Source organism: Strix aluco, chromosome 12, assembly GCF_031877795.1.
Source record: "Strix aluco isolate bStrAlu1 chromosome 12, bStrAlu1.hap1, whole genome shotgun sequence".
Classification (NCBI taxonomy): domain Eukaryota; kingdom Metazoa; phylum Chordata; class Aves; order Strigiformes; family Strigidae; genus Strix; species Strix aluco.
This window is the reverse complement of record NC_133942.1, coordinates 7,825,466-7,842,735: the sequence shown is the minus strand read 5'-3', so window position 1 is coordinate 7,842,735 and position 17,270 is coordinate 7,825,466. Positions and strand designations below refer to the sequence as shown.

Sequence of the window (17,270 nt, the reverse complement as noted above, 5' to 3'; positions counted from 1 at the left end):
AGTACTGTCCCTCCCATGATCTTGTTTGTTCAGGGGCTTTCCCTTTAAAGGTGCCGTGCCCAAGGCGTTTTAAATTTAGCGTTCTAATGGGTCATCGCACGCTCCTACACAGATAACCTCCGGTGATTGCTGTCACTTTTGGTACATGTTGTTGTTTCCTCTAACTGTAATGTATTTAGTTATGCTCGGTATGACAGTAGACACAACCAAGTATGTTTAACATGGGAAATAGGCCCCACTTAGAGAAGCAGTGTGACTTCTTGTGCCCGTGGGCACCGGAGAGAAAGCCTCTTTCGGGAATGACCGATCAGGGAGCACGGAAAGGCTAGATGTATTTGAAGGTGTTCCTTTTTTTTTAAAGGAAAGCTAGTTGTCCTTTGTCTCGCAGTATCGGTGCTTTCGTGTGGGAAGGCTGCTGCTTACTTCAGTTCTTCCCTGATTGCAGTTTCCTGGAGCCAAGGTGTGGTAGTGCTGCTGCTTCCTTTGGCAAAACCAGTTGTTTTACTCTGTAATGCTTTTGATTTTAGAGGGAGTACAGTTTACAGGGGAATAATGTGGAGAATGATTAGAAGGAAAGGAGGAGTACAGGAAAATCTGTTGTCCCTAATGTTTTTCCACTGAAAAAAAATTAACGACTAGAAGTCTAACTGTAGGTTCATCTGTTATCTTCAGAGTATCAAGGGTAAGCCGACTTGTCAACCAGAAGCATATGGCAGTAGGGAACCACCCTTCAGGCAACTTAAAAAAGATAAAATTGCCAAAACTAAAAATACATGCTCAGGTGTTAATATAACTTACGCATGTCAAAAATTAGCCAGTTTACAGCTACAGGACCCTGTTAGGCACGCTGCTTCTCAACAAAGAAGTTCAGCGATTAGAACAGTTTTTTCTTTGTTGTTCAGAGGTGTTTTTCTCAAACTGGCACTTAGAGGGAGAGCCAGTTGCTGGGCAGTCAACTGATTTATTACGGCTGGGAGGCAGGAGGAAGGTGCCGAACACTTTGGGGAACTGAATAGACTGATGACGATACCGTGTCTAGGGGAGTGTCTCTGCTTGCTCTGCTTTTTGAGAAAATTAAGATAAGTCACACAGTACTCACATAGATAACTATTGAATTCTTAACAAGTGGCTATAGAGGAAGGTAGGTGCCTTGAATTTAAAGCATTCCAGTGAACAAACAGCAGGCTCTTGTTACTTTAAAGCAAATGAAAATTCTTCTTTTTGAAACTGGATTTTGCATTCCTACTAATACAGTAAAATATAGTGCCTCCCTGTTTCAGTTCCAGCTAGTAATATGTGATTATTGTTACATTAACTCCCTAATGGTATATAGAGCACTGTCTCTTTCTTGTTTATTCTCGTTTTAGTGAGATTAATTTTTGTAAAGATATGTAATACTCGTTTCTTATTTGCTGCTTTTGCTGCAACTTGGTAATATAAGATCAAACGGAGAAAATGCCGTGTATAAATTAGTATCGTCTCAAAATTTAATGCATTTTCTATTGCTTCTGATGCTGTTTGCTATGGTTCTGTGGGCTTAGTTATCTTTGTTGGTGGTGGTGCCTCAGTTGGAGAAAAATATTTAGAAGGTAATTTTCTGCAGTCTGTAATAGTAAGGCATCTCTCGTGAAGCACGTTGTGTTAAAATGACTCAGAACTTGTTGTCAGTCCTGTTCGGAGTTGCTGCTGACCTTTCCAGAAAAGGGGAGAGTAAGTGAAGATACTGATATAGGAAGCTTTCTGGCAGCCACGTGACCTGCCAGTGATAGCAAAACATTGCAGAATAGGTTGGAGAGCGAGTTCTTAGTTCAGACTGCCAATGACTATTTTTATCATTACCCTGTGTTTCTGCGATTTGAGGAGCTGGAATTGTCATGCTGAGTGAGTGATGCATATTGGTTAAGTATGTTTTCCTTGGCTCTCCACAAAAAAATCTCCTGATTGCAACAATACTTTCACAAGGCACTTTAGAATGTTGTTATTTGATACTGTATATTGTGTCATTGTATAATGGAGCCGTGTTGCATTTGACTCTGATATTTGGAAGCTAGCTTTACTGAAGTTAAGGAGTTGATTAGAGGAGAACCTGCACCAGCCTGAATTGCTCTTTTGGCCTAAATCAGTTCCCCTTGAAGCTACCTGACAAAGTTGTTACGGAGGTCTTGTGATGAAGGAAGTCTCCTAAAAAAGCAGTAAGAGGAAGCACTGACAACAAGTGTGTTGATCTGAGTATGAATGCTTTTGCTCCAAATTAAAAAGTATATGTTAATTTTTAAGTGTCTCTAGGACGTCTGTTACGTTATTGTTGTGTAGTTTGGAAGTCTGAGAGTTTAAGCACTCCTGTTTAGAAAATGGCATGCTTTCCCCTGAGTATTTAATCCAGTCAGGCATGCTCTGTACAGTAAGCGATGCAGAAAGCAGCACACATTTGCTTTGAGGAGCTTTAAGACTATCAAAAGAGAGCACAGAATGCCTTTTTGCAGATCCAGAGGCAGTTCGTTGTTGTTGTAATTGAGCATTTAAGAGGAGATGAATATATAAAGTAGAAATTGTACAGAAACTGAAAATGGCTTTTAATCAGTGCTGTCACGTGAAATACTGCATGCAGATGTCTGCTAATTCCAATTAGAGTGCAGTCTTGCCGTGCACTTTAATTTCTGAAACTTCTGCTGAAGTTGGAAGCAGAGTAGCTGGAGGCGTTGGCAAGACTGCAAAGTGTCACAGACTAAATCAGTTGAATTTGTATGATGTGCCACACCTTCAGCACTGTTGTGCAAATCATGTAATTATGAAAAGTACTCTGGAACAGCTCAGATGTGGTATTTCTCAACAACTTTTCATAGACTCATGAAACCACAGGGAGCCATGCCTCGCCTAAATGAGATTGCAATCTTCTAAGCACACCTGTGCAAGTCTGAAGAGTTTTTACAAGTTTTTTTCTGCATGGTTGAGGATTCATTAGTTCTCAGTGGACTCATTGATTGTTCAATGTATAATTTGGAGTTCTTTTTTTAGAAAAACAACTGCAGACAGATAGAATTGTGTCTGCCCAAATGGAGATTTGGTGTTTTGGTTGTTAGTTTTGGGGTTTTTTTTGTTGTTGTTTTTTTTTTTTTTTTTTTAAAGGGGAATTGTACTTCTGAAGTACGCTTAAAACTGTTGCTTTTCAGCTGTCAGTTGAATACATTTTTTTCTTAAATAACGTAATTTTGTTTGATATTGAAGAGCAATTCTGGCTGTAGACTGGTATTTCCTCCAAAAGCTAAATATATTTGCCTGGCATCTGTTTCTTGCATTCTAACTTCTGTTGAATAAGAGCTGTAGCTTCACAGTTGGTCAGAAACATACATTGTGGCATTTGCAAATGACGTTGGCACCATAAAAAGTACAGAAAGTGAGCATGAGGAAGCTGTTTGAGGCCTAGTGAATGATGATTATGGTGGAAATCCACATGCTGAAATAATGACTTTTTTTCTGTGTTTGAAGTAATTTACTAAATTACTTAGTAAATTCAGTTAGTTCACAATAACTGAATATCACTGAATGCTTTATATGTGAGAGCAAATGTTTTGGGCTGAGTAGGAGAACTTTCAAGAACATGACTGTACTGAGTCAGACTGCTTTTGATGGGTTTTTTTTGTTTGCCTCCCCCATCAGTTTTTGTTTTTGTTTTCTCAGTTAAATCAGTTACACTGTTCTCTTTTCATTGGGGTAGGTAACAGCATTCTGCCGCACTGTGTGTTTTGGCATTGGACTGTTGCAGTCAGTGCCAAACAAATCCACTGTAAAAGCTCAGGTACACAGACTTTAACCATCTTGGCTTTCCTTTTCATCTCAGCTCCTTGTTACTGTTTCTTCTCCATCTCCATGAGTAATTGTCTCTCCTTTTGCTTTTTCCTTTTTATTACTGGAGGTCCTCATTTCCTCTTTCCTTCTGTTCTTACTAGAATACAGGAGAAGGAGAGAACTCACCAAAACTGGAGAGGGGTAGGTAGGACCTTCTTCCTGTGAAAAATTCTGTTCAGTCAGCTACATGTAGGCTCAGGGTAAGCTCGTGGGCCTAATGGTCTGTATGTGTGAAGGTTATTTGTCACACTACATCTGAAAAATGAATTTGGCCTGGGAATTACCAGCTTTATTCTGAAATTAAAATAACAAAATAAGTATGTAAAAAAAGAAGTTACCTTTTTTTTATTCAGTCACTTTAATTTCAAAGTTGGGTAGCCTTTCATCTGTTTCTCTGGGTCACTGCAATGCAGGAATGCTTGTTAGTAACTGCAGATTTTATAGATTGTTATATTTGGGGTTTTTTAGACTCAGTCTTGTTTTCCTTAAAACTGTTTGTTTTGTTTTGTTTTTTCCATTTGAATCGGTTACTGACTGTGGGGGCAGTAGTTACCTTTGCCTGTGTGATAGAGCATAGTGCTTTGGAACCGATTCTATTAGAAGATGGGGTAAGGGTCTCAATTTCGGTCTTAGAAGCTAGAACTAATTTTCCTTTTAATTGCAAAAAAGGGGAGTCTTTGTTTTCAAATACTTGGTATCTTTTAAAAGTCAATAAAGTTAAATTGATGTGATTAATATTTTTTAGATTTTCTTTTCAAAAATGTGTTTATGCTCAACAAAATCACAATCCATCACAAAACTTGACTGTTAGCTGAGGAACAAGACTGCTTCAGAGGAAAGTAGTCAGTCAGACATTTAATACGTTGTCTTTGTTTAGAAACTTGACCTAATCTTCATAATGATTTTGAAGATAAACTGTGAAGGAAAAATTTTACTACCGACTGCTCCAAAGTATTTAATGATTAACTAAAATCAGTGTTTTGAAATGACTCTTTAAAGTGTACTGTATGGTAAGGAGACAGGATAGTCTGAGGCATTGTGGAAATGGGGTGTATAAGGCACACAAATGTGTAGGGGAGAGACTCATGTGCATGGCAGACTCTTGATTTATCCACAGATCAGTGCAAATCTCATGACAGCTGGTTTAAATGTAAGCAGGATAATTTTCACCTGCCTTTCCCAAGCCCTTCAAGATGTGCAGGTGTTAAACAAGATCAATGCATTATTCTTTGTTTTTCTGATTGTTGCTAAGGTGCTAAGGCTGACAGAGTTAGACTAGTTAATTTTTTTGTCACATCTGTGACTGAGGTTTGTAGGGTGGAAGTTTCAGACCCAAGGTTTAGAATGAAATTAAACTTTGAGCCATTTCTCATTTGATAAGTACCACTCACTTCATTTAGTAACCTGTTTATGCTTTGCTTTCTGTTTTAGCAAACATTCATTACCTAGGTAAAAAGTGGTTAAAGGCCATTAATTAGAATAATCCACGGAGGTTAGAAAGTACAACTTCATCAGAAATTTAGATCTGAAAACTAGTTAAGACTTTTCTGATTTTTATTTTGAGATTGTTGGAGGAAACAGTTCTTACTGTAGAGTGAATTAGAATTACATCTGATAAAATATTCACTGCTTTATGGTGTCCTTGTTATGGGAGCGCTGTAGGATTTTGTGTCCTTAATGATTCATTTCCTTGATTATAAGAGGGTGTTTTAAACTGTACGTGACACGATGAATACACTTACCACTCGGCAATCTTAACTGGTATGTCGTCTAGTGGTTGGGTTCCCCACCCCCCCCTTGGAATATCTTGCGTAATTTTGGATCTTGTAAACATAGTTATGAAATTTCTGTGACGGATTTTATTACGCATTTGAATCTAAGCACAGTACCCACAGGCAACCTGGCAAAAGAAGGTGATTCTTCTGGAAGTTAGCCTGCCCCCCCAATATTGCAAGTAGACAGCTTTTTAATTTTAAAGCGACATGGTACTGTCAGACTTGGGGGCAGGGGTTGGAGGTCCTTATCAATACCAAACAGGCAGATACTGATTTTTCAGGGTAGCTCATACGTACGTTATTTAGGATTCTTTGTGAATGTAAGCATCTGCTTGTCGGTGTCAAGATACAGGTGCATTTTCTCAAGATAGCCATGACCCTTTAAAATTTTTTTTTTTAACCTTCAGTTGATAAGTTCTTCATCTGGTAATGTTTTTGTCCACTGAGCATTTGATTTCTTTTTTGGTTAGTAATGTGTCTTTTCCTAGTATTGGGGAAATAGGAATGAAACAGTGGGGGCTACAAATAAATAGATTAATCTCTAGATTATATAAAGACACCAAGAACCCTTCTTGCTGTCTTTCCCCTCTTTTCCCTCCTCTTTCCAGCTTGAATATTTTGACCTGCGATTGATTGCTAACTGACTCAAAGATTCCTTTCCCTAAGGGTTTAAAAACTACATTACACTGTTGGCTTTGCTGTGTTTTTTCTGGCTGCTGTCTGAAAATGAATATTTGTGTGTCTCACTCTAACATAAAGATTGAATAACTTTTTTTTTTTTTTCTTGGCATGTTACCACTATAATGAGGAACAATATCTGTTTTCCTGTGAGGGCTGAAAGCATTTAATTTTAAAATATATAAGTATATATGTGTGTAGGTATGTATTTAAATTTGGATACTAATTAGTTATCGAGGTAGCCAAACCACTAGAAGTTCTTTTTAGAGTGTAAAGAAGAAATAGAGGCAATATTTTTTTTTAAAAAATGCTTTTGGCCACAATTGTTCAGTAAAATAAGCCTGCTACTGATGTGTTACTTGTGCAGGAAGATCAGCTGCTGACATTTCTTGACCTACAGTTTGACTTGACATGTAGAAAGACTAACTTACTGAAAAATAAGGCACTACTGTAGCCTGAGAGCTAAGCATCTGTGTGTGTGATTGGTAGTGCTGTAAGTGACCTTATTTCTTTACCATAACAAAAGCAGGAGCACAGCATGCTCTGTATGTCTCTGTATATTGCTGCTATAGGTGGTCTGACTTTGGATTTGCACCTCCTTCCCCGCCCCGGCTCAGCCCCCAGTTCGTTTAACCACTTCCTCAGGAACTGACATGTCTGTTTACACTGGTTGAAAGAAGTTTTCCTTGCCTGCATGTCTGCTTTTCCATACTGGATTAAGAATATAGGCAAATAAAAAAGCACGCATTTTTTAACTGCCAAGTTTTTCAGTGTGGAATTCTGATTGCATAATCAAAATACCGAACTTTAAGCCAATGTGGCTGAGCGTAACTGGGGAGGTGAATTACATGCAGATGAAGTTAATCACATTGTTCTCTGACAAACATTCTTCAATGTTAGGAATGTGTTGGGGACTTCAGTGACCTATTTATTCTATGAAAAATTGTTCACCTACCCATGTTTCATATTCTTACTCAGTAGTTGCTTAGTATGTCTGAATTATATATGGTTTTCCATTGTAATAGAGTGGTTCACTGTAACCATCTGTGAAATTTCTTATATGAGACAGAGCGATGCTTTTATTTAGTGACAAAGAGGAGGAAACCACATGTACCATTATGCATGAGCACAAACGTTAGTTGTTTTCTTAAGTTCACTCACTGTCACTTAATGACTTATTATTTGTTTTCTCACTAAAAATGTAATTTTTTCTGGTTTTGGCTGAAAGATCACAGCAGAAGAAATAACTGGGCTTTTTCCATAGCTGTAAGGTGAGGGTAGTTTGCTTGCTTGTTTATTTCTTCTTTAAATGTTCTTCAGAGTCTATTTAAATTCTCTTACATTTGAACGAGATTTGAGTCAGGCTAAGACTTGATACTGTTGAGACTTTCATTCATTGTGCATCTCTTTGTATGAGGGTATGAAACACTGAAATAATGGTTAACATTTTTGTATTGTTAGTAATGCTTACCAGGAAACTTGATTCCATGTAATTTCTCTTGCTTTGATTTAAATGTAATTTAAATTTCATCTTTTCTTATCTTCTAGTATGTGGGTGTTAGCTGATTTTAAAACAAAACATTTTAAATAGTGTAATTAAAAACCATTTCCCCTTCTGTCTGGTTTCATTTTGACTTGAATGTTGTTTTTCTAAAATAGGCAATAAAGCTGTCTAACATGAAACTTACGTAAAATATTGTTTAAATAGAATATTTTTCTAATATCAAACAGTGTAGAAGTTCAGTGTATTTATGAACTTCTTGTAATGGGTCTGAGGGTAGGATAGAAGGAAGAGCTTTATGTGAAATGAAGTTTGAAAACAAGTGGGAATACTCTTTAAAACCTGAACAGTAAAACAGCTGGCTCGTAAGTAAGGTGTAGAACATGTCTCTAGTTTTCAAAGCCTGTAATGTTTTCTCCTGCATTCTCTGTCTAGAATGGGGCTTTAGCTTACTCAAAGGTTTAAAAAATACCCTTGTAACATTTACTTCCTTTTTCAGTCACCTGGTTTTCATTAGAGTTACTCATCTGGAGTTGACTAGTCTTAAGTTCTTAAAATGTAGAGCAGATACTTTTACCAGATGTGTATACAGTTTAAACACACCACTCCCCACCCCCAAAAAACCCCAACCCCAAACAAAAAAAAAACCACCCAAGTCAACAACCATAGACATGTAACTCAGTATTTTAAGTTCTGGAACCTACTTATAGATTATAAAATAATGTTAGCATTCTGCTTGGACATAGTGTGCTTCTGTGTGTGTTAATGCCTGCCTTGTCTTATGGTTTTACCAAGGTGTTTAGTTGAGATACTTGTTTCAATATTTTTGATTCCTCCTGAATGTAAATGAACAATAGGGTTAGGTAATAAAGCTTGCATGTATACTTGTAGCAACTGCCTTTTTAAATGCAGAAAAGAATGCAAAGTCAAAAACTGGGAATGCGATCAGTTGTGTTAATACATGTGTCCTAAGTAACTTATATTGCCTGTTAGGAATTTTTACATGCTGTCTGTAAAAATACTGACTTACCTTGGAGGACACCTGTATTTTTTTTAGACTTATTTGATTCTGCTAATAAAGTGTTTTTTCAGTGCCAGTGTCCAATTCTGCACATATCCAGATGTCCTGTAGTCTTGACTGATGATCTGATTCAAATTTCTGCCCTGAGGAGCTGTTTTACTGTATATGCTGGTTTATAACCAAGTTTATGGGCCAAAAGGAAAGCGTGCACATGACTCTGTAATGTTGTGATTTGGACAGTTCATTGTAAGTGGAAAATCCTTGATTCCAGTCTCAATTCTAATGACTGAATGTTTCATCTGGTGGATTTTGAATGTAGAATGCATGGATATTCATTGCTGCAGAGACTGCAGCCTAGGTAAAAGCTGTAAATGCTAGGCTTGGTGAAAGTCACACATTCTCTTGCGTTGTCTCGCTGTTCCCTGAATAACTACTTACTCATGGGAAGTGCTCTCTTTAACAGAAGGAATTGTCAGTCCTCCCTCAGCACTTAGGAGTAGTCTGGAAGGAAGGTCTTCCAAGGGTAGTACCCGTGTGCATGAAACCTGAGGGATTCATGTCTTGAACAAATGAGAATTGTGTGGACAAAACTCCTCAGCTGATTTAATCAGTCTTTGAAAAGATGATGTGCCTGCATCCAGAGGGAGTTTGAGCTGTAAATTCCAGTGGTGGGCAGAATCTTTTTGCAGCCCCAGCATATAAACCCAGAGGAAGAGGGACCACATCCAACATGTTTGTCTCCTTTGATGTTTCTCATAGGCTAACAACTTCAGTAATTCCCTACTTAGAATACCAGCTTTCAGAGATGACTCTCACAGGTGCCTGATATCTCTTGTATATTGCATATGGGAAGTTTTAGGTGTTTAACTCGAGCTGTTTTGGTGCAAGTTTTCTCTCGCCTTTACTTCCAGATCTTTGGAGGACTCAGCTTTTAGTCTGATTCCTTAGACCTGATGTATCACAGACAGAAGGATTGTGTTTCACAAAGCAGGGGTTTCACATAGCAGGGGTTTCACGTTCTGGTATGCAGATTGTTGCGGCATTTTTCTTCACAAGTTGTTAATGGAGACTGCCCAGCTCTCTTCTGCTGCGTTTGTCAGGTTTTTAGGGCCAAATCGTAGAGTAACGTTGTCCTGCTACCAAATTTTAGTTAAACAGGGCACTGAGGGATTGCTAGGCAAAATTAAGTTAAAGGTATGGGAAAGGAGAAGTAAGTCTCTTTCTCCAGAATACATAAACAGTAGTATTGCTTTTTTTTGGTTTGAGATGCCCGTGTGTGTATACACACATGCATGCATACAGCCTGTATACATGCTACAGATACAGCATGCTGTACATATGTAGCATATATACGTTTGTCACCGAGTGCTTATGTTCGTGGGATGATTTGCTCAGCACAGTGTCCGTATAGCAGTGCAGCCACAGCGATGTAAATACTGTTCCTTGTGCGGGTGCTGAGTGGAGCAATAGTGTCCCCTTTCAGTTTAGCTGGTATCAGTATGGCTGACCTACTATGTTGACATAAACTGAACTGAAAAAAGGTACTTAGCCCCAAGATGGTCATTATGTTATTGTAGTTTAACCGTATAATTATACAAGTGAGATAGTAATGTTGGTACAGCTCCTTTTGAGAACGAAGTCCAGGCTGTTTTGTAAAGGCTGTGGAGACTATTGGAAATAGTTTAGTGACCCGAATCTTGTTTCCATTCAGTGTGCTTTTAGCAGAACGACCCAAGTATTGCTCTTATTGGGCTGATACTTTGTGGCCTTTTCTTTAGTGCTGTAGTAAACGTCTATTTTAAAACTTGGACACAAGCACAGTTCTGTAATAGCTATGGCCTCAGGTCACTTGTGCTCCTGTGCCTGGCGAAGTTGCCAGTTTGTGTTGATCACATGGCTGTGCTACTGCCAGATCTCTGGTGGACACTGTATCTTGCAGGTTTCTTAACTTGGCTGCCTTACAGAAACTGCTTCCTGTTTGTCTCCTCCTCTTCCTGCTTCTTTTTTCTTTTGCCAGTTTCTAAATTACACAGTGTGATATTTAAACAAAACTGTTAGTTTCACAGGTTGTTTGTGTACTTTTACAGAGTTGTCACTTTCCTACAGTGGAAATCTGCAGCTTTGTTCTGTAAGGAACACGGTGTTTGCCAGGAGCCTTAGTGCTTCGCAAGACTGCACTTGGAGTCAGTTTTCAGTAAGGAAAAAAAAAAGTCAAGATTCAGAAGTACATATGTGAGTGATCAGGAGGGTGAGATGGGGTGGGGGCCCTGTGATAAGAGTGCCAAACTGATTAGCCATATCTTAGTCATTCTACTTGGCATAACTCGATGAACGTTATCAGGATGATTTACAGAAAGTGGAAGCTGAAGGGACGTCTCTGAATGTTCCCATAGTTATGTATGAGTCTGTATGTAGTGATGTTTGATTGTTTGCTCTCTTGAGGATGGGCTGATATTCCTCTTCCTTTACAGAGGGCTTTGTAGGCTGTATAACAAAGGAATATTCAGATTTCACTTAGAGAAATTATTCTGTAAAAGGTAGTATTTCCCCTTGCTATTACGTGATGAAAAATTACGTTTCTAAGCTTCTGAATAACCTGATATTGATGTAAAATGGCAAATGACTTACTGCTTCAGACAGCATTGTAGCATTGCAGACTTGCTTTCCCTTTTCTTTTGACATGTTAGTATCTTTGCCTAACCACTTGAAGCTATTCTAAAAATAAAGCAAAATGAGACAGTTGGTAACCATTGCAGCAGGCAGTGGTTCAAGCTGAGAAAGCAGCCCGTGTTCCTTAGCCTGTATACCAGTAAATAAGGTATAACAAACACAGATAATTAAGGGGTTTTTAATGTGGTTAAGATGTTTGTTGAACATAACTTTATTCCAAAGTAGGGGGTGCTAATGTAGTGTACCCCTCTTCCTCTTTTTTTAAATAGCACTAAAAAAAAAAACCCCACCCAAATCCCAGTTGGAATCTTGATTATTGAAGGAAGACATATGTACCTGTGCAGACTGGGTTTGAGAGTCTTTCCTTATGATTTGGTGTAACTGTCTGACCTGAAAGTCCTGAACACCCAAGTCTGTTCTAAGGGCCAAGTTCCAGGGCTGTGTAATGTGATTTAAATTGAGAAGGGATTTGCTATGGGTCTACGTCTCTTGTTTCTGGTCTACTTTTAAGCCCAGTGCCTTCACGTCAGTACCACATCTGAAAGGGATAACATGCACTTTCTTTGCACATGAAGCCAAACTGTCTACCTTTCATTTAGATTAGAAGCAGTTCAGGGCAGTGACTGCACTTGTGCTGTGCGTTCCATGGTGCCTGTCTTGTTAGAGTCCTGACTATGGCCTGAAGCTCCCAGCCTAATTTAATTTATTAATAGTAAGTAACAGATGGTAAGTGCTTCAAGATCTGAATTGAGGAATACCTAGAGAGCCAAGCTTTAATGCAGGTATCTACAAAGCCAACCTTGGAGAAATACAGAATGAAATCTTCAACAACCTTTAAAAAAATCAATTGAGTAAACCTCTCAGAACAGAGCAACTGTAGGTCACAATTTTAATACTGGCTTCTGTGTTTAATCTTAGTGGGAGTCACTTCCGTGTTATTTGAGTTCTTTGTGGGAGGAGATGTTTGTGCAGGAGATAAACTACACATTTCTAATGTGATGCAATTGGAACAAAGTTCTTCCTAAAAGTTAAAGCAAACAAATGAGCCATCTTTTCCTATTCCCTGATATGAAAGATGGAAAATTTTAGTGGATGCTGTTTTTTTGGCATTGTGCAGAGTTGGTGGACTTGGTTGTTGGCTTTGTGCAGAACACTTAAACCTGGTGCGAACGCTGCAGAATGAGCACTGCTTCAGTATAATTTAACACTTGACAAGCAAGCAGTGCAGGTATTTAAAATACCTGGATGTGAAACTGTAGTTGTCTGGCACGTGGTGAAAAGTAAGACTAATAGTTTGCATCGTAATGCTTTGACCTACTGGTTGAGAACCGGTTCTGTCCACAGATGATAATGTAGTGAAAGCAAAAATGTCATTTCAAAGTGGGAGATTTCTGCTGGGATTTTAATGCTAGGAAGACTGTTTCATGTTCCTGGCAAGGAAAGTGTAGGGTAGTGGTTTGTTCATGCAGCACTTAAGCTGTGTTTAACTGTGTGAATAGTTTCGGCTTCTGTTTCCTTCTCGTTAATTTTTTAACTTTCGGTTTGTGTGATTCAGGAAAATAAAATTGTATCAGGTTAGACTGGTGGTTCATTTAGTCCATTTTTAACTGATGATGGCTATTTAAGGTCTTCCCTTTCTCTTCTGGTTGCCAGTGCCAAATGTTGATTTTCTTGACAATTTGTCAAATTAGACAGACTTCTTCCACTTTTCTAACTTGACATGCAAGCTCTACCTGGCTGTCCTCTTGCAAGACTGCAAGATTACCATCACAGTTGTGGGGACCCATCAACTTTAGAAATAGGAAAAACCAGAAAACCGAGACCTGTGAGAAAATGTGTTTCTCAAGTAAAGTAATAATTGCAGCAGTTGAAGAAAACAATTCTGGAGTCTTTTTTACTAAAGAGTTTAAAGTAGTTACTTTAAATAAGATTTCTGTGGAATGTGCTTTTTTTCCAGCAAACATAGTAAAATTCTTAGTTTAAAACATTCCTTGGATTGGGCCTGTGAATTGAAATCCAACTATTTGTAATAACGAATTCAAATCCAGAAAACAATTCTTAAAGAAGCACTGTTAGCTAGTTCGTTTTTCCATCTGATTGAAATAAAAAAGGCAAAATCTAATGAAGTGTATTAGCTCTTTTAAACAGCTAAGCTAGTCACTTTTCTCCTGATTAAAAATTGACCCCCTCCTTGCTTTTTTTTTTTTAATTAGCATTTAATTTGATAAACTTCTTTCACTCTTGTTAGCTTGATTTTTCTCTGATAGTCTTTGATCTTAACAGTTTGATATGTACCATGGTTTGTAGCTTGGTAGCTATTTTTGAGTTTTGCTGGAAGTCTGAATTAGCCTGCTTAGGTGATCCTGCCCTGGAACAGCTTCTGTGCATGCTTCAGTTTCCCCAGTTCCTTTTTCTAAGGTGTGACTCCAGACAGAGAAGGTTGGTTTGAGGCTTTTCCACAATAAATAACAATATAATAGATTTTCATGTATGGTAGGATTTAATCTTCTCTTTGTCCCTTCTTCCCCCCTGGCCTTACAGACAGACTGTCATGTTTCTGATGTCATGTTTTTCCTCTGTGACTCTTTTGACTGGCTGCTCCAAGGAGCAGTTAGTTATACCGTGTAGAAAAATCAGGTGGTATCACACCCTTTTGTATTTTGGGGATAATTTTCTTTTTATTGTTGTTTTCTGTCCTTGCAGAAGTGCACTTAGCATTTTAATTTTTTTTTTCTCATCATATTAGTTGGGTATTTGAAAGTGTAATGCTATTTCAGTAAATTCTGTGGTAATGGATAGTTGTTAACAATTTTACTCCATTCAGATCTAAGCGCTGTATATCGTAGCATCCTTCCTTCAATGACATGATCCAAATAGGAATTCCTCTCAAAATTTGAGGGTTCAATATCAATTTAGTGGTAGGCCCAAAATTGCTATTGTTTATAAAGCTGCATATATGTTTTCTTGACTTGACTAATGGAAATTCTGCTCTGCTTGCCTGTTTTAACTGTGTTCTGCCTACATGGGTTATTTATGGAGATTTTGTTTCTAATCTGAATTTGCAGACTTTGCTACTGGGTTGAGGTAGGAGTTGGAATATCCCATTTCTGTGACACCTGGGATGGTGTTTCATTATTTTCTAGTATCTGCTGTTCTTTCCCTTTAAGCCATTTAGCTTAAAAACATCCATGATTGTTTAAGTTTTCTAGACTTGAAAGACAGCTAAAAACTTCGATAACATCTTCTGATGTCTTGAATGGATCGGGAAGCTTAGCACTGTTACATTTTAACCTTCCGGCTTCTTGCACACGACTGGAAGGGTAAAATCTTTATGGATAAAGCCGTTACCAGCACTGCAGCATAAGAATACCTATTGTATAAATGGTGTGTATTATCATGCACTGCACAGTAATTTATTCTGTGTGCTTCTTATAAGATTGCCAGGCTTTCTTGCAATATTTTCTTTAAAATGGCATCTTGTATAATAAGTTTTACAAAGCAGACGTGAAGTGGCTTTTTTCCCTGTGTTTGGTGGACTGCCTTATTAAAAGCCAAAAGAAAGGTTTTTAAACTTCTACCAGTGTTTTTACTACTTGTGCTTCTGATATTTCTGGATTGTATTTCAAAATCAGGTAGACCTCATGTGAATGTAATGCAAAATAATTTAAATTTTTCATGGGAAGTGACAGGTAAATGTGTGGCCTGTGGCTAAAACCCAAGCCAGAAGGAGGCTAAAGTGCTTTAGTGTCAATAGCTCTTCAGTCTGTTAGTTTAGTCCCTAATATAGGTTAATGAACATGACTGGCTATTTTATATAACTGTGCTGCTAAGGTGGAGTCAGCAGAGCTATTGCTAGTGCTCAGGATGTGTTATACAACTGTAATATCAGGGCCAATTCATTTGACGCTTTTTTTTTTTATTTAAATCTTTTATAGTGTGCCGGTCAAATAAAAGTCCGTGGGTCTGTCTGACGTGCTCAAGTGTCCATTGTGGAAGGTGGGTACAAAGTGTTAGTGTGCAAATCTTTTAATCAGACCTTTATCTTTTTCCTTTGTTCCTTGACTCTGAGACAATTAATTTGAAATTTTCCTGAAAGCCTTATCATTCCCTGGAATAAACCTTTCATGATCTCATTTAACACTATATGTTTATATGAAACACACTTCTTCACTACATTATGAGAGTCCAGAGATTATACTTAACATATTTTTTTTTTTTCCAAAAGAAAAGTGTACAGTGAATGGGATTACTCAGCTCAAAAAGTGCCCAGAGAACTGCTGATTCAGTGGATTGTAGTGAAGTTCCATTCTGTAGAAGATGTTATTGCCATAACATATAAGGACTAGCTACCATCAGAATTCCTTCAGAGTACACCTGGTTTTTTTGTCTGTGTTAGTTGAAGTACACCAAAAGAATTTGTAGAGGAATGATACAGTCAATGCTGTTATTTGTCAGGATAATTGTAGAAATTTGCTGCTACAGAAATGTTTGAGATGCGCATATTAATGAAAATGAGTTAGTGTTGACATTTAGACAGTACCTGAGATGTGAACATGTTTTCATCTGTACGGTAGCATCTGTGCTGGTGTGCTTTTGTTCTGGAAAAGCATCATTAAACTTAGTGACTTTGTCTTCTAAAGTGGATTCAATAAACTCCAGGTTTTGTTTCTTTGATCTGGATAGCAGTAAGTGCCACAATTTTAATGATGTCTCTTTTTCAGAGTTTTCAGCACAAACCTCTTTATTTCTCTTTTTATTCATTTATTTCATAAATTTATACTTCGTGAGAGCTGAGAGGGGGAGCTACTTCATGTTATGTGATGGTGTGAAATAAATAGTTTGGAATATTTTACTTGTTACTAATTTTTAATAAATATTGCTGTCCACACATGACCTTTCTTGTGTGCAGTTAGTAGACATTGAGTCGGTTATTTATGCAGTTTTGAATTTCCGAACTGCTCCCATCCTTAGAATGGAAAATAGTTGAATGTAAAGAATGTAATATACCTCGTAACAGGAATACTTCTGAACATGAAATCACACAGCATATTCTTCTGTTCAGATAATGTTTGAAATCAAAGGAAGAGAAATAGAGCTTTTCAGCTCTTTACTTGAAGTACATCCTCCAGGTTAGAGTCATTGGGAACATTACTGACCATGTTATAGCAGCAGAGCATTTCTGGTGGAAGCATAGCGTTATAAACCTGTCATTTGCACTGTTAGGCAGAAAATGAACTCCTGCAAGCACAACTGTCTCATTTGGATTATGACATAATTGCTGCAGGATTCTGCCAGCACAGCAATGTCAGTAACCCCGTGGCTTCAGTGCCTTAACTAGCACAGCTGCGTTAGCAGAATTGTTTACACCTGCATGTGAGAACAAGTGCAGAATACGAAGACCTTCATGTGGAGCATGTCCAGAGTTCCTATCTGTTAGTGTTACGGAGTTTGACAAGCAAGAAATGGGGGAGGAGGGAATTCACCTGAGGTCTGGCCATGCACTTCTAAGTCTAAATGATTTTCACCTGATACTTAGGGCTCTTGCATTTGTAATGAGACTTTTTAAATGAAAGATGCTTAATTTTCTAGATCTCAGATTTTGAGTGTGGAAATGCTTGTTGTGTCAGCAAAAGAGCTGTAGGCTTTTAGATTTCTCTTTCAGTTATGTGACCCCAAGCCCTAGAGCCTTTCAAATTAATGAACTTTATAAAATGTAGAATGCTCTAATACTAAACCGTGCTGGAGAATGGGAAAGCTTAAAACGGATGTGCTTTCATAC

The 17,270-nt window shown here is 38.0% G+C and overlaps 1 protein-coding gene across 5 annotated transcripts in view; it reads left to right on the top strand.

Moving 5' to 3' along the window:
- Positions 1 to 17,270, top strand: part of USP3 (ubiquitin specific peptidase 3) — a 102,586-nt gene that overhangs the window by 57,867 nt on the left and 27,449 nt on the right. For 2 of the 5 annotated variants that reach the window (XM_074837980.1, XM_074837977.1), the window contains one exon: positions 15,427 to 15,487. Coding sequence is in view for 3 of the 5 variants with exons in the window: in XM_074837977.1 (XP_074694078.1) it covers positions 15,427 to 15,487 (61 nt within the window). In the remaining 2 variants the exon portion in view is untranslated. Of the gene's footprint in view, positions 1 to 1,859; positions 1,882 to 7,551; positions 7,571 to 10,996; positions 11,016 to 15,426; positions 15,488 to 17,270 lie in introns of those variants that run through there. The other 3 variants (XM_074837978.1, XM_074837981.1, XM_074837979.1) reach the window with 3 other exon arrangements.